This window comes from Saccostrea echinata, unplaced genomic scaffold, assembly GCF_033153115.1.
Source record: "Saccostrea echinata isolate AGI-Se365-2 ecotype Australia unplaced genomic scaffold, CSIRO_AGI_Sech_v1 ptg000001l, whole genome shotgun sequence".
NCBI lineage: Eukaryota > Metazoa > Mollusca > Bivalvia > Ostreida > Ostreidae > Saccostrea > Saccostrea echinata.
This window is the reverse complement of record NW_026889750.1, coordinates 49,996,392-50,017,500: the sequence shown is the minus strand read 5'-3', so window position 1 is coordinate 50,017,500 and position 21,109 is coordinate 49,996,392. Positions and strand designations below refer to the sequence as shown.

Here is a 21,109-nt window from a genome sequence, read left to right as displayed (position 1 = left end):
AAAGGTGCAGATCAGGAGAGATAATCACACAGAAGATAATCCAAAATGACAGAGTTAGTTCCCCTGACATGTTCCTCCTTCTGGTGAGTAAACATCAGGACTGAATTATAAGCACACAGTCTTGTGTAGAACTTGCTTCAGAATGCTGTACTTAAAAATAGCTTAAACAAAATTTTGCATATGGACTCTGTATTAATTCATTTAAAATTTTGTCATAAATACCTGTTTTGTATGGTAATCTGAGGTGTATTGAATATTCTTTTAATATATATGTACGTTTATTTTATGTTACATAACAAAATTGGATCAATGAATGAAAACTGTTGCATTATTCAAATACTGCACATGCACATATTGTATTTTTGTAAACAAGAATCTGTCTGGTATAAAATATTAAAAAGTATTGATGAATCATCGATTCTTTTAAAGGTACCTATGCATTTTGCAGAGATCAATTTTCTCAAAGGTCCTGTGAGCTCATTGTAAATGGGTTCTGCACCTGCTTTTCATTCTTATATTTGTAGGATTCTATAGGGACAATAAGGAACAAAATTTTAGAATCCAGCTTTTAGAAAAAATGTTCAATATACATACATGTAAAGTCACCCACATGGTGCAGTGGTTAGAGCACCTGCTCTAGAGTTGCGGAGTAAGGAGCTGATACTTACATTGTGGGTTCGAATCCACTGCGGGACGTGGAGACCAGTCCTTCAGATGAGACCCTCAATGTCACTGTAGGTGTTGGCATGAAAAAGATCCCTCACTGCTCAATGGTCTTTTAAGTGCCGAGTATAGGTATAAATTTGCAGCCCTCCACCAGCAAGTGGTGGCGTCTCCATGTGAGTGAAATATTCTTGAGGGGGACGTTAAAAAAATAAACAAACATATATGGAAAATGGTAAATGATGGACATAAAAAAATTGCACAGATTGACCCTTACAAGATATAATTTCATAGTTGCCTGTGTGAAAGCTAATCATGGAAACAACAGACTACTTCAATCCATAACAGCTGGTACATTAAAATATAGACAGATAATCAAAGGCAGTGCATGACAGAAAAAAATGGTAGAGCTGGTAGGATGGTTAAGAGTACATCATCCATCTGTCTATAAAACAATTTTTATGCCTCTATTGATAGGATGAATAAAGGTATGGGTTTGGGTTTCCCCCTCTGTGTCGGCTTTTTGGTTGGGTAAGATCTTTAGACTGTGAGATTTAGGACAATCAAATCTAGTCAGTGCATGGTTGCATTTTAGGGGAATGCAAGTTACAACCCTAAGGTTGGTTGAAGTGACCTCATTTTAGGATTTCATGGAAATAGAAAGTCTGGATCATATCTTTCACATGGCAAGGCATAGGGCAAATAAACTTGTCATAAGATGCATCATTGAGGAATAGTCTGTCATATGGCCCAAAAGTAGGTCACAGTGACCTAATTTTGGAATTCTATAGCTTAATTTACATCATCAAATAGTGTCTGGATCGTATCATGTAGATTGTGATACCTAGAGTCATCAAAACTTGTCAGTTGATTGGGGTGGGGTGGGGTATAACCCAAAGTTAAATCACTGTGACCTCATTTTGGAATTCTATGGCTATGTCCATAGTCCAATCATGTTCAGGTCATATCTTTCTCACTGTTAATCAGAGAACTATCAAACTATGAATTTTGTTCCCATTTTTTCGTTGATTCTTTCAGCAGATAACAAAGAAGGCTCATATATGTACTCTTATATTGAGTGCATGCAAAGAGGGTGGAAGACAAGGTACTTGCCCTTCAAAGAAGGTTACAGATTTACTGGCCATTCACTTTGGTTTTTCAAGATGTTGGGGATAGAGAGAAAAGAGGAAGAAACACATCTCCAAAAATTATAGTGAGGCAGAGTTGTCATAAGATGGACCTGGAAGTTGTCATAACAGTAGATCTGGAAGAAGACATGGTTAGGCAGATGTGTCATCCCACTGAATCCAGAAGAGAAGGTATGACTGGGCAGAGAAATATTTTTTTTCATCTGATTTAGATGTTATTGCTTGATGAACTGATAAAATTTAAAAATACCATGGATTGATAGACATGACAGCATGAACAGCAATTATTATGTCAGTGTAGAGTACAGCAGCTGTGATGTCTAGAGACTCCTCCCTGCAGATCATTTTTCACCCTGATCAACGGAGCTTTTTTTGTGGGGGGGGGGGGGGGGGGGGCTGAGGCTGGAACAGAAACAGCATCATACAAATGTTTATTAATATTTACATCCACTGAATATTTCTTAAGAAAACTGATTTCATCAATCTATTAACCCTAAATTAGTTAGAATAGGTTTTTTTAAAGCCATCTATATGAAGAATTTCTTAAGAAATGGGCTCTTCCATCAATGTAACGTCCATTATGTACAGATCAGTAATGCAATACTGATTGTCCATTATGTACAGATCAGTAATGCAATATTTTATGTACTTTCAACCGCTTTATACAAAAAATAATACAGATATAAATATAGATTATAAAATGTGTTAATTTATTTATATGGGGATAAATGATAGCAACTATTGCAGAAAAAATTTCATAACCAGTGTGTGTGGGTTATGTATAATTTTTTAGCTCTACTGGTCTCTCTACTGGTCAGAGACCAGAAGAGCTTATGTGATAGGAAGGTGTCCGTCGTCCGTCCGTCTGTCTGTAAACAATTTTTCAAAACTCTACTCCTCCTACAGTTTTGGTCTGATTTCAATATAGCTTTGCACAAAAGAAGACTATACTAAGATACATAATTTAGTGCATCGGTTTTTGATTTTGATGAACGGTGTTACCATGTTTACTTAAAATAAAAATTTCTGTGAAAATCCTTTAAAACACTACTCCTCCTACAGTTTTGGTCTGATTTCAATATAACTTGGCACACAGGTAGACTACACTAGGATACATAATTTAGTGCAATGGTTTTTGATTTTCGATGAACGGTGTTGCCATGGTTACTAAAAATAGAAATTCCTGTGAAATTCCTTTAAAACGCTACTCCTCCTACAGTTTTGGTCTGATTTCAATATAACTTGGCCCACAAGTAGACTACACTATAAAGATACATTATTTAGTGCATCGGTTTTTGATATGAACGGTTTTGCCATGATACTAAAAATAGAAAATTCTGTGAAATTCTTTTAAAATGCTACTCATGCTACAGTTTTGGTTTGATTTTAATATATTTTGGCATACAAGTAGATTACACTAAGATGCATAAATAAATGCTTGGTATTTCATTTCCATGAATGATGTTGCAATGGTTACTAAAAATAGAAATATCTGTGAAATTCCTTGAAAATGCAATTCCTCCTACAGTTTTAGTCTGATTTTAATATAACTTAGCACACAAGTAGACTACACTCAGATACATAATTTGATGAACTAGTTTGCGATTTTGATGAATGGCTTTGCCATGGTTACTAAAAATAGAAATTTCTGTAAAATTCCTTTAAAACATTACTCCTGCTACAGTTTTGGTCTGAGTTCAGTCTTACTTGGCACACAATTAGACTACACTATGATACATAATAGTGTATATCGGTTTTTGATTTCAGTGAATGACGTAGTCATGGTTACTTAAAATAGAAATTTCTGTGAAATACTTTCAAAATGCTACTCCTCCTACAGTTTTTGTATGATTTCAATATAACTTGGCACATAAGTAGACTACATTAAGATACATAATTCTATTTATTGCTGCATGTTGCAAACTTTCAAATCCAAGTGCTACTTTTCCTTTGTTATACAGGTACAGACCAGTAAAGCTACAGTCTCATCAGAGACTTCTGATTTCTGCAATAGCTTGAACCATTAATTTTCATATTAACAAACCAAGAAAGCATTTTATAGTTTAATTTTTTAAAAAAACAATTAAATAGCAACAGTAGTGTTTTACTTTTTAAAAAGTATCAAAATCAATATCTTGAGAATTGTTTCTTTGTCTACTGCAAGAGATAACACAGGTCATATTTCACCAGGACAAAACCCCAGAATACACAACTAGCTCCACCCTACTTGAAATTGATCTGCATCAGGATTTAGACATTTGAACCAGATCATCCTTACCACCCAGATCTAGTCCTCATGGGTTTTTCCACTTATTCAATGAAGTCCAAGTTGAGAGCATTTTGAGGAACTGAAAATACCCAACCCATTCATCATATAAGATTGACTGTGTTATTGTGAGAGAAATGTGCTTCAGGGAATTGTATTTTAGAGTGCATGTCTGTTTGGCATTATTTAGGTACACATCAGTTATTTCTCTTCCTGGATAGAGGAACTATTTAGTAGATGCTTCATTACACAAGTATGTATGTTAAAAAGGGAACTAGGTAATTCTTACTATCCTTAGCATTATCTGAGGAGGTAAGAATGCCTAGGAGCTGTAGCATGCCAGTATCCCTCTACAGATGTACCAATTTATGGACAATCTCATTCCTACAGAAAGAGTGATTAATGTAGGATTAACAGACTGCCAATCACAAGAGAAAGAATGACCTTGACCTTCACCTAGCTAATGGGGACATTGTGTGTGTCTGTAGTTTGGATCCTTGTGATGAAGTTGATGAAGTACACACCAATATGTTCAGAATCATGATTTCCTGCTCAGGAAATCATTAAATGATAGAAATGGAAAAGAGGAATCAATTGACTAATATACTGTATAGAACACACTAAAAAGTTCTTGTGATAACTTCATTTATTTAAGTTTCCAACAGAACTCTAAAGAATGTGAAATTTGATCTAATCAGATTATGTGTAAATTATATGATGGACTTAATTATCTCTAATTATCTCAGAAATTTTTCTCTGAACATCCAGACATTATATTCCTATTTCATCTTAATGAACCAGATGCCAAAACATAATACCATATATCATACACATAGTAGTATTTCATTTGACTCGTAAAAGAAATTACCCCTTGTTTGTTAGTCTCCTCTTTCAAGTTTGTTTGTATTGGGAAACATGTGTTTTAGAGTTCTATGATGTATACTCATTATGCAGAGATTTGTCCCAACAGATTTGTGGAATCATCACATGATAAAAATTCTTTACAGCAGAGTATCAGAGCATCCTAATGACAGATTGTCTGAATCTGGATGTAGGATTCAGGTCTATGAAATTGTGGGCATAGCCATGTGACATGTTGATACATTCATCTGACAAAAGGAATTGGGTAGCTGCCCATAAACACTGTATAGGTCGATCCACATGATTATGGAAGTGCTTCAGCTGCTGTATGATTAGGACATCACAAAGTCAGCAAGGTAAGAGGAAGGAGGGCCCATTATCTTCAGTTTTACTCATGTGTTACTGAAGTATTGAATCCTTGATTCTTTGTCTCCTTGGATTATTGAGAATAGAAGACCATGTCACTGTAATGCCATAGAAATGATTCGTCTATAATCTTAATGGAATGTCTGGAGAGTATCTGCCTGCTCGTGTGCTAACAGGTAAGAAAAGGGTTGAGTAGAGGTTTTGTTGGACTTAATTTATTGTGGTTTTTCAGTGTACTCCAAACGTAATTGTTTAAACCTCCTTTTGCTAGGGGGAAAGTGTACAAGAGTGTTCAGGTGGGATAGTTTTACCAATATGTGAATGTTAGAGGTGTGCATGTATTGCACTAGGTGCTGTTGGGTGTTTTCCTTTAACTGATATCATGATATACCAGAAACTCCTACAATTTTGTGTATTGATCAGAATGATAATTTAACACTAAAACCAATTATATGTTTCAGATCCTAAGGAAACAGGAGTGCAGTAAAAACTTAAAGTAAGTGCATTGATTTTATATAATTCTTCTGAATGTTAATTATTGTTAACTGCAAAGGTTCTTTCAGATATTCTTTCACTTTTTGATTTAGTTATTTTGGTGGAGAGATAGCACAATGAAATAGAATACTGTAAAAGGTGTGTATCTACGTCATTTTGACAAGAATTATAGCATAGATTGTAGTGGATTTCTGGATACAAGGGATGATGGCAAGCACACCTCCTATGCTATCATAATCCCAACTGATTTCATCTAATAGAACTGACATCCAACAGATATTTTATTAGAGTTGGTGCATAGCAGAAACACCAGTGTTGATACAGCAAATAAATATGTTTTCATATTTGCTCATCAAACTTTTTCAGGCCTGTCAATTTGTAATGTATATTTATATATCTATATATGTAGTATAGGGTTAAATGAGGAACATTTTTTTATGGGTGCTTGGTGCATCGGATGGTCAGACACTTTATTTACTGTGATGGAAAAATATGTTACAGTGTATTAAAGGAACTTCTATTTGACTATAGGTATTGAATGCATCTATCAGAGTGGCAAACAGACACTTGTATAGCCTGTGTAAACTGAATAGCACACAAAACAAATAGTGCTCAGTTGTGTTGCATTAAATCACCTAATATTGGATATGGTAGTGTATTTGTACAAAGAGTATGTGGCACTTTCCTTGTTTATAACTCGATCCACTCTGTAAATCCTCTATGGTCTGTGTTGTTGAATTCAATCTACAACATTCAATATTTTAATGCAGATAAAGATGTAATATATGGAATATAGAATTAGATTTTTATGCAAACGTGTTAATTTACTGAATTAAGATTGGTAGTTTCTCCTTTGGGAATTGAGGATTCACAGAGTTTATATACATGTATTAAATGCATCTCATAGAAGTGATCTAAAACCAAAGTTAACTATCTTCATTCTCAGTTTAAGCAGGCAGTTTCTGCAACTGATTTTTTTTTCAATGAATTTATTTTCAAAAGGTATACACAAGACTCAACTCTAACTAATATACATCCACCTGTCTATCGGACAAGTAGCCAACAATTAACTTGTACAAATGTATTTTTTACTCGTCAGATTCTGCACAGATAAAATTGTAAAATTTTATTATCCAAGCTGAAGTTATTGTAAAATAAAAATACTGGTACTGAAGATTTGTTAAATCGTGAAAAAAAATTAGATGTCACTATTTAAAAAAAAAATTACAGTGTTATATGAATTTTGTGGGGATTCATTCACTCTGTTGTATAATGATAAAAATTTTACTTGTCCAATTGGACAAAAGTTTGTGGAGGATGTCTGATCACAAAATGAACTGGACTTGGGACAATTGGCTAAATATGAATATTGAGTCTTGATACAGTAATACTCGGTTATACAGAACTTGCTTATAAAGAAATCTCAGTTGTATATATATAATGAACTTATTTACAAATTCTCAGGGTTGTCCCTAAGACCCGGGGGCCAGGGAATTCCCCGCCTATAACCTATAATGACATAATCCCCTGGTTATTCTGGTATCCCTTCCCAAACCCCCTTCTACTTTTTTAATGTCCCATGCTATTTCAATTGTTAGGGACAACCCTGAATTCTATAAAAGACATTTCTATATGTTCATTAGACAATGTCAGCTACAATTGTATAAGGAAGGCAATTTCAAGGTCCCAGGAGTTCCTTATATCTGAGTTTTACTGAAGTACCTTTATTTTATTTTTCAATCCAGTCAACTGAATTTATTAATGATAAGGGATTTTTACTTTTTTGTGATTGTATTTTTCTATCATTTTGACTGATTATTATCATTTTGGAAAATTTGACAGAAAAAAGAGCGATCCATTCTGTTTTCTCATTAACTTTAGTACAGTGTCAATTATAATTGTTTTTTTCACCACATGCTTTTTATCAATATTGCAACTCATCTGCAGAGAATTTCTCTTAATCTGCATTAACTGTCCCCCCAAAGCAGTCTTTCATAATTGGATAGATTTGATCAAGTGTAGACAGAAGTGATGAACTTCTGATAGAAATGAACCATAAACCAAATTTGTGGGAGGTTATTGTCACTTCAGCAAATTTAATGTTGATCTCTTATAGAAGGTTTCCTAGAATTATATAAGATTTCCATGTCTCGTTGTATTTAATTTATTATTGGAATTGATCTTGTTGATTTAAACAATTGAGTTTTTCAGGTTGATTTGTATTTAATGTTTTCATGTTAAAAAAAGGAATATTATTTTATAACGTTGATGAAAATTTATTCAATTTATGTTATTTAAGATTGAGAACTAAAAACTATTAAAGGTCAGTCATGATTCTTTTTGCCCAGTATATTATGACATACCATTTTAGAAAAATTGATAAAATAAAATGTTTCAGAAAATTTTCCCAATTATATACAGGTAATATGAATTCTGAGAGAAAACTATAGTTACATCTCCCTGGCAGAGTTCTGAAATTCTCCAAAGGGGAGGTAACTTCCTGTGTTCATCAAAAAGATATTAGATCAATTAGCAGTGATGATGTATGAATCCTGACACACTTCTGGTGTGTTCTGCTCTTAGCAGCCTTTTAACTCCAGTAGAGGAATATCAGAATATATACACTAAAGAGGAATCCCTCAATTAAAGCTGCACTTAGGATAGATTTTTTTTCTTCAGTATTGAGAGGCAATCAAGTATAAAATACAATATCTTAAACAATTACTGTAAAGAGTCTCAGAAGCATCTGACTTGTTGAAATATTGATAGATTTTAACTAGAAAACAAAATAATACCTGTCTTATAGTTTGTTTGTTGATTTAGGGTCTTTAAAACATGGCACAACATGACATTTAAATTTTTTGCAACGAATAAAGTCGGATCAAAAGAAGCGTATGTGTAATTAATTCCTCCAAGTGGGTATAGAGGCATTGTGGTGGAATTTATACTGCGTAGAGAATGGTGGCTGATGGAGGCTTTCCTCTCGTAAAAATTGACTTTGTACGTCTATTGATTATCAACATGATGCGTGTGGATTGAGTGACTAGGATAAAGTTTAGGAAAATACTTTTTTGAAAATAAGGTAATAAAATTATTGAATATTTTGAGGGCATTTTGTATTTTATTATTTTTTCATGAGGGGTTGTTTCTTTTCTGCTTCATATTAAAACAAACGGAAGCTATAACGGACATATTTGTGTACACTTCTATACTTACTTGGATTACAAGTTCTCGGTGTTAGGTAGTACTTATACAAAGATAACTAATATAAAAGTTCTTTATTGAAGAAGGAAATAACTTACATACTACAGGGAAGTGTGTATTTATTAAGGTATTTATTTAAAATACTGATTTGGTTTGATTACTAAGGTTTGTTCATTTTATACTCCTAGTAATATATATGTCAATTTGTCTGATAATGAACAGATGTATTCTTAGATCCAGCACTTTCATAACTGAGTGTTGTATGTATTATTCTCTAATTTACTGATACTGAAAGTAAGGTATTTCTTTTCGATGTCGATAATTTGCATGGGTGATTTCATGAAAACTAAATTGTCAGGTGTACTCTATTATTCATCTAGAACAGTCTCTTGATTGTGATAAAACACATATTGAGCTTCAGCTCCTATCTAACACCTAGATGTGGATAGAAGACAATAGATTATTATTGATTTACAATTAATCACACACTACAGATGGGATTAGACTTATCCAATGTTATGTTCTATTTTCCCATCTAGATCTTTATAATACAGGGTTTTTGTCCTCTCTTGCTGGGATATAATGCTAACATATTTACTGTAGTAACACTTACTATGTTTATTGCCAGTCAGTTGGAAAAGTGGACATTCATTCCAGTCTGTTATCTTTTATCAGACTGGTTAAATATTCTAAAAGCAGAAAACATTTCAAATAATGCAACTAAAACTAATTATTATATGTCATAATTCTGTTAGTACATTACAACATGAGATGTCCTATTATCTTTTGTAGTTTGGGCTATATGAACAGTGGATATTGACTGAGGTAGCTCAGTCAGTATATCACCTGACTAATGTAATGCCTGGTTCAATTCCTGGTCCAGCCATAATTTTTTTCCTTTCCTGTTGAACTTATTTTTAGTATGTTTCATTTTCAATCAGTATTATAGATGATATCAGTTTTTCAGTAAAAATTTGAATTTTCAGTTATGATATAGGATGCACTTTTATTAACAAATACTATCAAGAATTATATGAATTGGCATATAAAAAGTTCACTGAATAAATTTTGTGTTAATAAGTTTTCAAAATAGTCCATGTTTTTCAAGGGATTGCCAATTTGCATCTGCTGGCAGCAGAGCCATGTTCATTTAATCAGAAAGAGTGGTTCATTCTTCGTTCATAATTAACTGGATAGCCAATTTATCTTAGAAAGTGCACATTAACTTTAAACTCTTCTGTAATGAGATCTTAAAAGAATGGTGAATATTGATCGTAATTTCATACATGGATTGAGAAGGTGGAGGAGAATTTACAACTGATAAGCACAGTTTTAGTTCATTCTTTGTTGCCAAGCTCATCTTAAGTGAATTCTTCTTGTTTGATCAGAACTAGTAAAAAAAAGTTCTTTGAATGCATGTGCAGACCTGAGAAAAAAATTGAATACATGCCTCGGTAGAGTAAAAAAAAAGCATGGATTCAGTGCAATGACATTTAAGTATTCTATCTTTTTATTTTTCGTTGATCCGTCAATACACATAGATGTCAGTAGATTAAGTGGGGTGCAATATTACACGCTAGAAGGTTGTAGATTATTTCAGAAGAGCTTTAACATTTAACCATGATTAAATCTTGAGTAATCTGAAAATAAGATTTAGCTGCCTATCAGTTCTGTGTTAATATGTACAGGTAGTCATACTTGTCCTTACATAAACTTATTGAACTATTTACGCTTATATATTTTTAAAATGTCAAGAGCCTATTGTAAATGACCTTATTATTTACCATTTGCCAAAAAAATCTTTTAAATTAATTATACAATTATGTTTGACTAAAAATTGAACACAGAGAAAAATGGGAATTTTTTTTTTTTTAATTTGCATTTGATCAATTCTGGTCAAAATGTCTTTTTAGAATTTTACAATCATTGATTGAAATTGGCAGCTCTCAGATGAATTTTCTTAAGTATGTGTTAATGGAGTTATTATAGCATCACTGCACTCCAGGGAATTAAGCACTGCCTAACACACAGTGAAGTATGAATGTATTTATTACTCCTGTTCTGTTAAAAAATTCTTATTGGTGATTTTTTTTCTCATTTGATTTTGTTTTAAAGTTGTTAAACTATTGGTACCATTATCAATTTGCACATGATGAATTATCTTTATTACATAATTGCTCCAAAAAATTGGGAGAGGGTTGCTCATGAAAAATTGTTTGTCAGAATATGTTTTGTAAAGATAATGTATCTAATCCATTGTTTCATGGGGTTGTATTCTTCACCTCATCTACACATTTTGACACTCGGAGCTTTCAGGAGTTTAAATCAACCTGAAAGATACTCCTATTGATTTCCACACAAAAAGCAGTTTTTTTTAGCACCACTGTTTTGTGATTAGTTTTTAAGTACAGAAGAAATGAGTGACCTGGTGATAATGGATTCATTCAAGCTTGAGTGTTAGGGATTATATTACACCATTGGGTGGCAATTACTGGGTACAGTACATAGTATAAGTGACTGGGGGAGATTTTAATGCTTGATGTGTAAAGTTATGGTATGCATTGAATTTGGCATTTTAATACACATTCAATATTTTGTAGGTAATAATTTTACTATAATGACAAATGTGTGATAAATGAGTTAACTTAAAGATTACATGAAATATGGAGATAACTAACAGTAATCCAGCTCAAAAGTCCATTGAAACAATGCAATGGAGCAGAGCAAACACTGACTTAGTTGTGAAGATAATTAGAGCCAATGACATCATTCCTGTTCACACTAAATGTGTTTGAACTAGGGATGTCAATTTTGTCAATAATTCATATTCGAATATTCAATGAAAGTATTCGAATATATTTGAATATTCGATAAAATAGATATAATCTGGTTTATTTTAAATGTGCATCATCATACTCTCATGACAGGTTTTGCGTCGCTTTTTGGAAGTAAAGCTGGATGTGGAGCTTTAAAGGTGTATAATAAGGAATTCTACATTTGATATTTGTCAATGTTTGAAATAATTAATTGATTTAAGCGTGTACAACCGAAATATAATTTTAACAAAGAATATCAATACAAGCTCAAACTGACGAACCAGTCGTCTAACCAGGGGCAAGATTGTCGCTAACTCTTCATATCTGAATACATGTAATTAATTACAATTACCTGCCTAATAAGAGATATTATCTCTTTGATACAACGTTTTGAAAATATAAACAAACACTTCCATAGAGTATTTTCATAGGTCATTAGCGTCCCGATAATGATTTTAAAATATAGGAATATATTCAACCCGAGATAATCAATTAATTGAAATTGAATTTAATTTTACCTTACTCGAATCAAAATAATTTAGAAAATCGTTTAGATAAGAAAGTATGGAAGAAGTAAGAAAGAAATCAGGCGATCGAAAATGATCGTTCGTTCTAAAAAAAATAACGGGGATAATTCCGCACTCTTTTTTGTGAAATATGAAAAACACCGAATATTCGAATCTTAAATTCATATTTGAATATTAACGCATCGAATGAATATTCGAATATTCGTTGACATCCCTAGTTTGAACTCAACTGAGATGGAACCGATATCCTAGCACAATTCAATTTAAACAGGTGCCACAACAACTAATGTTCGTATCCTGGTCATGGCACCAAAAAGCTCATCATTATGTTTGTACATGTGCTAAATTTTTATCCAACTGAAAATGACATGGATTGTTGAAAGCTTTAAGAAAAACGTGAATGGGTAACTACTAGGATGATAAGAAGTTAAATATAATTTTTTTTATCATGTTTCTTTTTTATTTTTGCAGGTATCCATTTATGAAGTCAAAGACATTACCATACAAAAGGAATAAACTACTTAACAAAATCAGACAACTACCATTTTATCTTCCCTATTTTTCCATCAGTCTTTAAATTGCACTCTCAAGACAACTTCTTCAGTGATTTCCATCTTAAAGAAAACTTGATGTCCATCTGTTAAGACCTTGGACACAGTGGTATGGATACATCTATCCTAAAGTGAACAACAGGACAGTAACAGTGTGGGAGATTTTAAAATGACTTGTTTTTTAAGGATTATATTACTTTGTGGTGTCCTTTCATTAGTATTAGCCAGTGAAGCCCCATCCACTGGCAACAAAACAGAGAAAGAGCATGCCTCCATCCACTTAGCTACCATTAAGTTTGACTACGTCAAGCAGCCACTTATTATTGCTGTTTTCATCTTTGCTGCTGGGATTGCAAAACTAGGTAAGGTTATTACCAAAGCTAGGTAAGGTTATTATCAAAGCTAGGTAAGGTTATTATCAAAGCTGGGTAAGGTTGTTATCAAAGCTAGGTAAGGTCGTTATCAAAGCTAGGTAAGGTTGTTACCAAAGCTAGGTAAGGTTGTTATCAAAGCTAGGTAAGGTTATTACCAAAGCTAGGTAAGGTTGTTATCAAAGCTAGGTAAGGTTAGGTAAGGTTATTATCAAATCTAGGTAAGGTTAATATCAAAGCTAGGTAAGGTCATTAACAAAGCTAGGTAAGGTTATTATCAAAGCTAGGTAAGGTTGTTATCAAAGCTAGGTGAGGTTGTTATCAAAGCTAGGTGAGGTTATTATCAAAGCTAGTTAAGGTTGTTTTTAAAGCTAGGTAAGGTTATTATCAAAGCTAGGTAAGGTTATTATCAAAGTTCGGTAAGGTTATTATCAAAGCTAGGTAAGGTTATAATCAAGGCTAGGTAAGGTTATTATCAAAGCTAGGTAAGGTTATTATCAAAGCTAGGTAAGGTTATTACCAAAGCTAGGTAAGGTTGTTATCAAAGCTAGGTAAGGTTATTACCAAAGCTAGGTAAAGTTGTTATCAAAGCTAGGTGAGGTTATTATCAAAGCTAGGTAAGGTTATTATCAAAGCTAGGTAAGTAAGGTTAAGCTAGAGATCAATTATCAAAGCTAGGTAGGTTATGCTAGAGATCAATTATCAAAGCTAGGTAAGGTTATGCTAGAGATCAATTATCAAAGCTAGGAAAGGTTATGTTAGAGATCAATTATCAAAGCTAGGTAAGGTTAAGCTAGAGATCAACTATCAAAGCTTGGTAAGGTTATGCTAGAGATCAATTATCAAAGCTAGGTAAGGTTATGCTAGAGATCAATTATCAAAGCTAGGCAAGATCATCCTAGAGATCATTTTTTATCAAAGCTAGGTAAGGTTATGCTAGAGATCAATTATTACTGTCTTTTTTCTCTGTTTCTTTATATTCCATCCAGTATTTCAGCTTGCAATTGTGTTTTGTTTAAAAAATCAACAAAGTAAATCTGGAACTGGTCCCACTTATCTGACTTAGGAAGTTTTCAGAGTTTTAAATTACTTATCTATAAATACTGAACTGTTGATCTATAGGTTCTAATTTTACTTTAACAGTTCTGAACACTTTTTCTGAATAGCACTAAGTATGTATTCTGGCCATGATGTATTTGGCTTAGATAACATTTGTCAATCTATAAAATCTTGTGTACAGAATGTACAGGTACTAATTATAGGTCTTTGACACACACATTCAGAAGTTTTATTTACCTTAATAATGGTTTATGTAAGACAATCTTGATTTTTTCCCCCTCTCTTTTCAGCTTTTCATCATGCTGAGTTCATCTCGTCCAGAGTTCCTGAGTCATGGTAACATTTGTTTTTCTCAAATAAATTTTGTTTTGTTTCTTCTAAGGAATGCATCATAACTATTTCTTTACCATTTTATCTGATCATGCCAAACTGACTGTATAAAATACCTTGTACAAAAAAGTAATTGCGGTAATAATCTGTAGTTCATTTCTACTGCATGCCAAAAACCCATAAATATTATTTTCATGTGTAAAGTATTGATCCAAGGTATGCTAGTACATATGGACTGTCCATACTGGGACAAGGCATTTATGTGGCTTCAATCTTATTTTCTTCTTGAATAATTGTAAGCCAGTCAAGTAATTTATGTACTAGAAACGTGCTACCAGTCTTGTACTCTCTGAAACCAAAAGTAAAAGCATCTAATAATACATTTAATATGATGATTTCTTGATCTAATTAGATGAAACCATTAACATTCAGACTTAGTATGATGATATCCTTAAAAGGACAATATAGCACAACAAATTCTACCAGCCAAATCAATACAAATTCTTCCTTTGTGTTAATGAAAGGCAGAAATAAAAAAAATGTCAGGCACACATATAAATCAAGCAGTAATAGTATCAAAGATTAAATCAAAGAGGAAGCTGTTTCAAAATTAGCTGCCAAATACTAAACAAATCAGCTGACCAACAGAGCAGGATCAACTGACCAGTTAAACTAGATCATCTGATAAGTAGAACTGATCAACTGACTATGGAACTAGATAAGCTGACCAACAGAACAAGATCAGCTGACCAGTAAAACAAGATCATCTGACCAGTAGAACTGATCAGCTGACCATGGAACTAGATCAGCTGACCAATAGAACTTGATCAGCTGATCATGGAACTAGATAAACTGACCAACAAACCAAGATCAGCTGACTAGTAGAACTGACCATGGAACTAGATAAGCTGACCAACAGAACTAGATCATCTGACTAGTAGAACTGATCAACTGACTATGGAACTAGACAAACTGACCAACAAAATAAGATCATCTGACTAGAAGAACTGATCCACTGACTACGGACTAGATAAGCTGACCAACAGAACTAAATCATCTGACTAGAAGAACTGATCAACTGACTATGGAACTAGATAAGCTGACCAACAGAACTAGATCATCTGACTAGTAGAACTGATCAAGTGACTATGGAACTAGATAAACTGACCAACAGAACAAGATCATCTGACTAGTAGAACTGATCAAGTGACTATGGAACTAGATAAGCTGACCAACAGAACTAGATCATCTGACTAATAGAACTGATCAACTGACTATGGAACTAGATAAGCTGACCAACAGAACTAGATCATCTGACTAGTAGAACTGATCAAGTGACTATGGAACTAGATAAACTGACCAACAGAACTAGATCATCTGACTAGTAGAACTGATCAACTGACTATGGAACTAGATAAACTAACCAACAGAACTAGATCATCTGACTAATAGAACTGATCAACTGACTATGGAACTAGATAAACTAACCAACAGAACTAGATCATCTGACTAGAAGAACTGATCAACTGACTATGGAAGTAGATAAACTGACCAACAAAACTAGATCATCTGACTAGTAGAACTGATCAACTGACTATGGAACTAGATAAACTGACCAACAGAACAAGATCATCTGACTAGTAGAACCGACCATGGAACTGGATAAGCTGACCAGCAGAACTAGATCATCTGACTAGTAGTACTGATCAACTGACTATGGAACTAGATAAACTGACCAACAAAACTAGATCATCTGACTAGTAGAACTGATCAACTGACTATGGAACTAGATAAACTAACCAACAGAACTAGATCATCTGACTAGAAGAACTGATCAACTGACCATGGAACTAGATAAGCTGACCAACAGAACTAGATCATTTGACTAGTAGAACTGATCAACTGACTATGGAACTAGATAAACTGACCAACAGAACAAGATCATCTGACTAGTAGAACTGACCATGGAACTGGATAAGCTGACCAGCAGAACTAGATCATCTGACTAGTAATACTGATCAACTGACTATGGAACTGGATAAGCTGACCAGCAGAACTAGATCATCTGACTAGTAGAACTGATCAACTGACTATGGAACTAGATAAACTAACCAACAGAACTAGATCATCTGACTAGTAGAGCTGATCCACTGACTACGGACTAGATAAGCTGACCAACAGAACTAAATCATCTGACTAGTAGAACTGATCAACTGACTATGGAACTAGATAAACTGACCAACAGAACTAGATCATCTGACTAGTAGAACTGATCAACTGACTATGGAACTAGATAAACTGACCAACAGAACAAGATCATCTGACTAGTAGAACTGATCAACTGACTATGGAACTAGATAAACTGACCATCAGAACTAGATCTTCTGACTAGTAGAACTGACCATGGAACTGGATAAGCTGACCAGCAGAACTAGATCATCTGACTAGTAGAACTGATCAACTGACTATGGAGCTAGATAAACTGACCAACAGAACTAGATCATCTGACTAGTAGAACTGATCAGCTGACCATGGAATTAGATCAGCTGACCAATAGATCTATAGTTCTAGGAGGGAAACAATATGACTTGAAACATTCTTTTGATAAAAAAAGGAAGCTCTCTCATATAGATAATTAGTATGTTGAATCTAAAGTTACATGAGCTAACAGTATAAACCACATTTCTAAATAATTAAAGAAATATCTGTATGGAATTCAAAATCTGACAAGCAGGATATTTATAATGTATGTTAATTAAAGTATTCAAAACTACAGATGTTGACCAAAGCCATTTATCTATATAAGCATTCAACATCATTTCAAACACTGTGAAGTTATCCAAAATTAATTTATTACATGGAAGTAATTTTTAACAGAATAATTTACAAGATTTTACAATCAGCTTAAGTTTTTGGTCAAAGTCTTTAAGGTTTCTTGTAAAATTGATTCCTGAATAAGAGGGGGCATTTCTTAGATGTTCATTAAATTAGTGTCTGCTAAAGAGGTAAAATAATACCTTTGTTCTCTGTTTCAGCCTTCTAATTATCCTAGGTATCATTGTCGGTGCTATCATGAGGTAAGTGACAGGTCAGAGATTGGTAATAGACTTCATCATAGACTTCATTATGATGATTTAATTTTTTTTTTTTGGTTTAAAGACAAAGTTATTGTGGTACTTTGACAGCAGTTAATGAGGTACTCAATACCACATCGATAACTATAATTTGAAACAGTTTTATCATAAACTATTTTCCTTTCTTTTTTTGAATGTTGTTTGTTGCCTGTGTTTGTTGATATAAACTCTGTAAAAAATGTATACATCAAACAATGTTGATAAAAAAAGTTAAGAGCAGACAACCAAATATCAAATTCAACAAAGAATTAGCAAATAGGAAAACATCTTGATAACATTTATCAGGACATATAATGTAACTTTTCCGTGTATTTTAGCCAAACAGAGTCAGCGAACTGCAAACAACCAGAGCTTGAAGGAAACGCCTCAGAATTGGCGGGTGTCAGTGTAGAGCACAGAGAGCCCAGACAGGCTATATCAATGACCTCCAGTCTTTTCTTTCTGTGTCTACTACCCCCGTAAGTATTGCCTATTCTCTCTGTGTCTACTACCCCGTAAGTATTGCGTATTCTCTCTGTGTCTACTACCCTCACAACTATTGCCTATTCTGTGTCTTAACTACCCCCTTATGGTCTCCGACCTTGCTCCATTTTTTCCTAATTTTTTTCTCAACTTTACCTCAAACAATACAGATTTCCATTTCACACTCTGGATGACTTGGTATAATATATCACAAAGTGACTGTAAAGCTATTAATATATTTCTGGACCTTCACTTCAGATCATATCTCAAACCTTATAATGTAAATAATTTTAGGTCTCAAAATCAACAATTAAGTGATATATTAAAAAGTTGGAAGTACTATATGTGTACATAAATTGGCTTATTCAAAATTTTGTGCATTCACTGGGTATGGATTTGTTGGTGTAATCATGAATTAGTGCTAAACATGTCAGTATTATATTTATAAATGACTTCTTAGCGGTACTCATGAATTAGCGCATTGTTGTCCATGCTAAAGTTGCTAAATATAAAGCTGCTTTTTAAGTACACATAGAGTATTAAAAATTGTGTGTTATCATTTTTAGCTGGATGAACCATAAGAGTAACAGTTCCCTTGTTTCTGAAGAATTCTTGGTGTTTGCCTGGTGCTAGAAAATGTTTTGAAGCCAAAATTCAAAGAAATTAATTGTTTTATAAGACAATATTGTTCAATCAATGACTTGAGAAAGTAAATAATTTAGTGTTCACTGAGGAACACAACTGCTTGATTAATGCTTCAGGTATAAATCAAACTCAGGAATCTTTGTCCAATTGGTTGGCAGCACACAATATTGTTACACCAGGGAGTCATTACAACCAAATCCTACACACTACATTAATCCTTGTTCTCTCCCAGCACTACTTCTTTCATTGTTTTGTATTTTCTATTATTTCTTAAACTGTTTCTTTGGTAGTTCTATTGTCCCTCTAGAAAACTGAAGAGTTTTTTTTTGTTTGAAGCAGTATCCATAGCCTTCCAATTTAGACTTTGGTGCATCTGACTCTAATTTGCATACATTTATATATATATATATATATATATATATATATATATATATATATATATATATATATATATATATATATATATATATATATATATATATATATATATATATATCAGATTGTCAATTAGATATAAAAAAAAATGTTGAAAATGTGTCTTAAATGTGGGGCAGCAGTGAGAAATTTCATTTACTTCTTCATGTTATAACATTTTTATGTAAGAAGAAAAGTGTGACTCAGGTGAGCATTCTTGTCCTTGGGACACTTGGTCTATCATAATGGGTTATAGTTATGATAAATGTCATAATAGTTTATAGAGATTAAATGTAATGGGCTGTTTGGGTGTTTTCTTCCTTGATAATATGAACTGAAATGCAGCAAGTTTTTGACTAATATGTCTATTCATGTAAATCAGTTTTCCCATTTGAAACTTGGTTTAATGCAGTGAGTTAGCAGTGATTCCCCAATGTCTGTCCATGAACTATTTGTTAGTCTTCTGGTCTATTGCAGTGGGCACTCTGTGAGCTTTCAGACTTTGTCACTGGTCTATTGCAATGGGCACTCTGTGATTTTTCAGACTTTGTCACTGGCCTAATGCAATGGGCACTCTGTGAGTTTTCAGACTTTGTCACTGGCCTATTGCAATGGGCACTCTGTGAGCTTTCAGACTTTGTCACTGGTCTATTGCAATGGGCACTCTGTGAGTTTTCAGACTTTGTCACTGGTCTATTACAATGGGCACTCTGTGAGCTTTCAGACTTTGTCACTTGATCTAACGTAGTGATGTATCAGTGGGTCTTTCCACTTTGTCACTTGGTATAACATCATGTCAGCCATCAGTGGATTTTCTGTTTAAACATTTGATCTTTTAATTTAAAAAGCCAGGAGTGGGTTTTCCATTTTTTCACTTTGTGTATTATAAAAAGTCAGGAGTGGGTTTCCACTTTTTCACTTTGTGTTTTATAAAAAGTCAGGAGTGGGTTTTCCACTTTTTCCACTTTGTGTATTATAAAAAGACAGGAGTGGGTTTTCCACTTTTTCACTTTGTGTATTATAAAAAGTCAGGAGTGGGTTTTCCACTTTGTGTTACATAATAAATCATCAGTGAGTTTTCTTTTTTAGGTATAATGTAATGAGTTAACTGTGGGTTTATCATCTTACCAATTCTTTCTCCAGTAGAAAACTCCATTGTTTTATCAAAACTTGGGTAGTATCTTCAAATTTACAATATGCTCTACTTTAGAAAATGGAGGCGTAAATATTTTTTTCTAGAAAAAGAAAATGTTTCATTTCACAATAAATGGAACATGAAAAAGATCAACGTGGAATTCTAAAGCTGAAGGAAAGAGGTCCCAGTAAATCAGGAAAGCTAAAGATAGCAGTGGTAATAGAAATCCTTATGTGGTCTTAAGCAAGCGTCTTGTGAGGTTCTCTCTTTATGTCATTTAAATTATGTCTGTACCTTGATAAAGCTAGATAGTCTTTACAGTCCTTCAGTTCCCTGAAAGTAAACTGTTTGATTAATTATTCATTCTAAAAATCGATAAATGGTAGATCTGGTTTCACATTCTTAATGATAATGTGGCCAATTAAAGAAATTCCAGCTCTACATGTCCCAATTATCTCATTTGTTTGAGATTCCATGATGTGGAATTAAATCATAATGTAATATATCTTCTACTGATTTCTCTTGTAAGGCTTTATATAATTAATTTTTAGTTTCTCATCCCCTGTCAGGTCAGGAACAATATCCATATTGCAGTCTTTTCTCAAAAGTAAACTTGTATTAAAATCTTAGTGTTGAAAACTTAGATAAAAGTATAGCATGAT

At 33.3% G+C, this 21,109-nt stretch overlaps 1 protein-coding gene across 1 annotated transcript in view; it reads left to right on the top strand.

The window, feature by feature from the left end:
* Positions 1-5,305: 5,305 nt before the first annotated feature.
* The window catches only part of LOC133193897 (Na(+)/H(+) exchanger beta-like), a 42,616-nt gene continuing 26,812 nt past the window's right edge, over positions 5,306-21,109 (top strand). The window contains exons 1-6 of the mRNA XM_061329815.1: positions 5,306-5,480; positions 5,766-5,800; positions 12,818-13,259; positions 14,618-14,663; positions 17,693-17,734; positions 18,109-18,249. Coding sequence (XP_061185799.1) covers positions 13,067-13,259; positions 14,618-14,663; positions 17,693-17,734; positions 18,109-18,249 — 422 coding nt within the window. The 5' untranslated portion in view covers positions 5,306-5,480; positions 5,766-5,800; positions 12,818-13,066. The remainder of the gene's footprint in view (positions 5,481-5,765; positions 5,801-12,817; positions 13,260-14,617; positions 14,664-17,692; positions 17,735-18,108; positions 18,250-21,109) is intronic.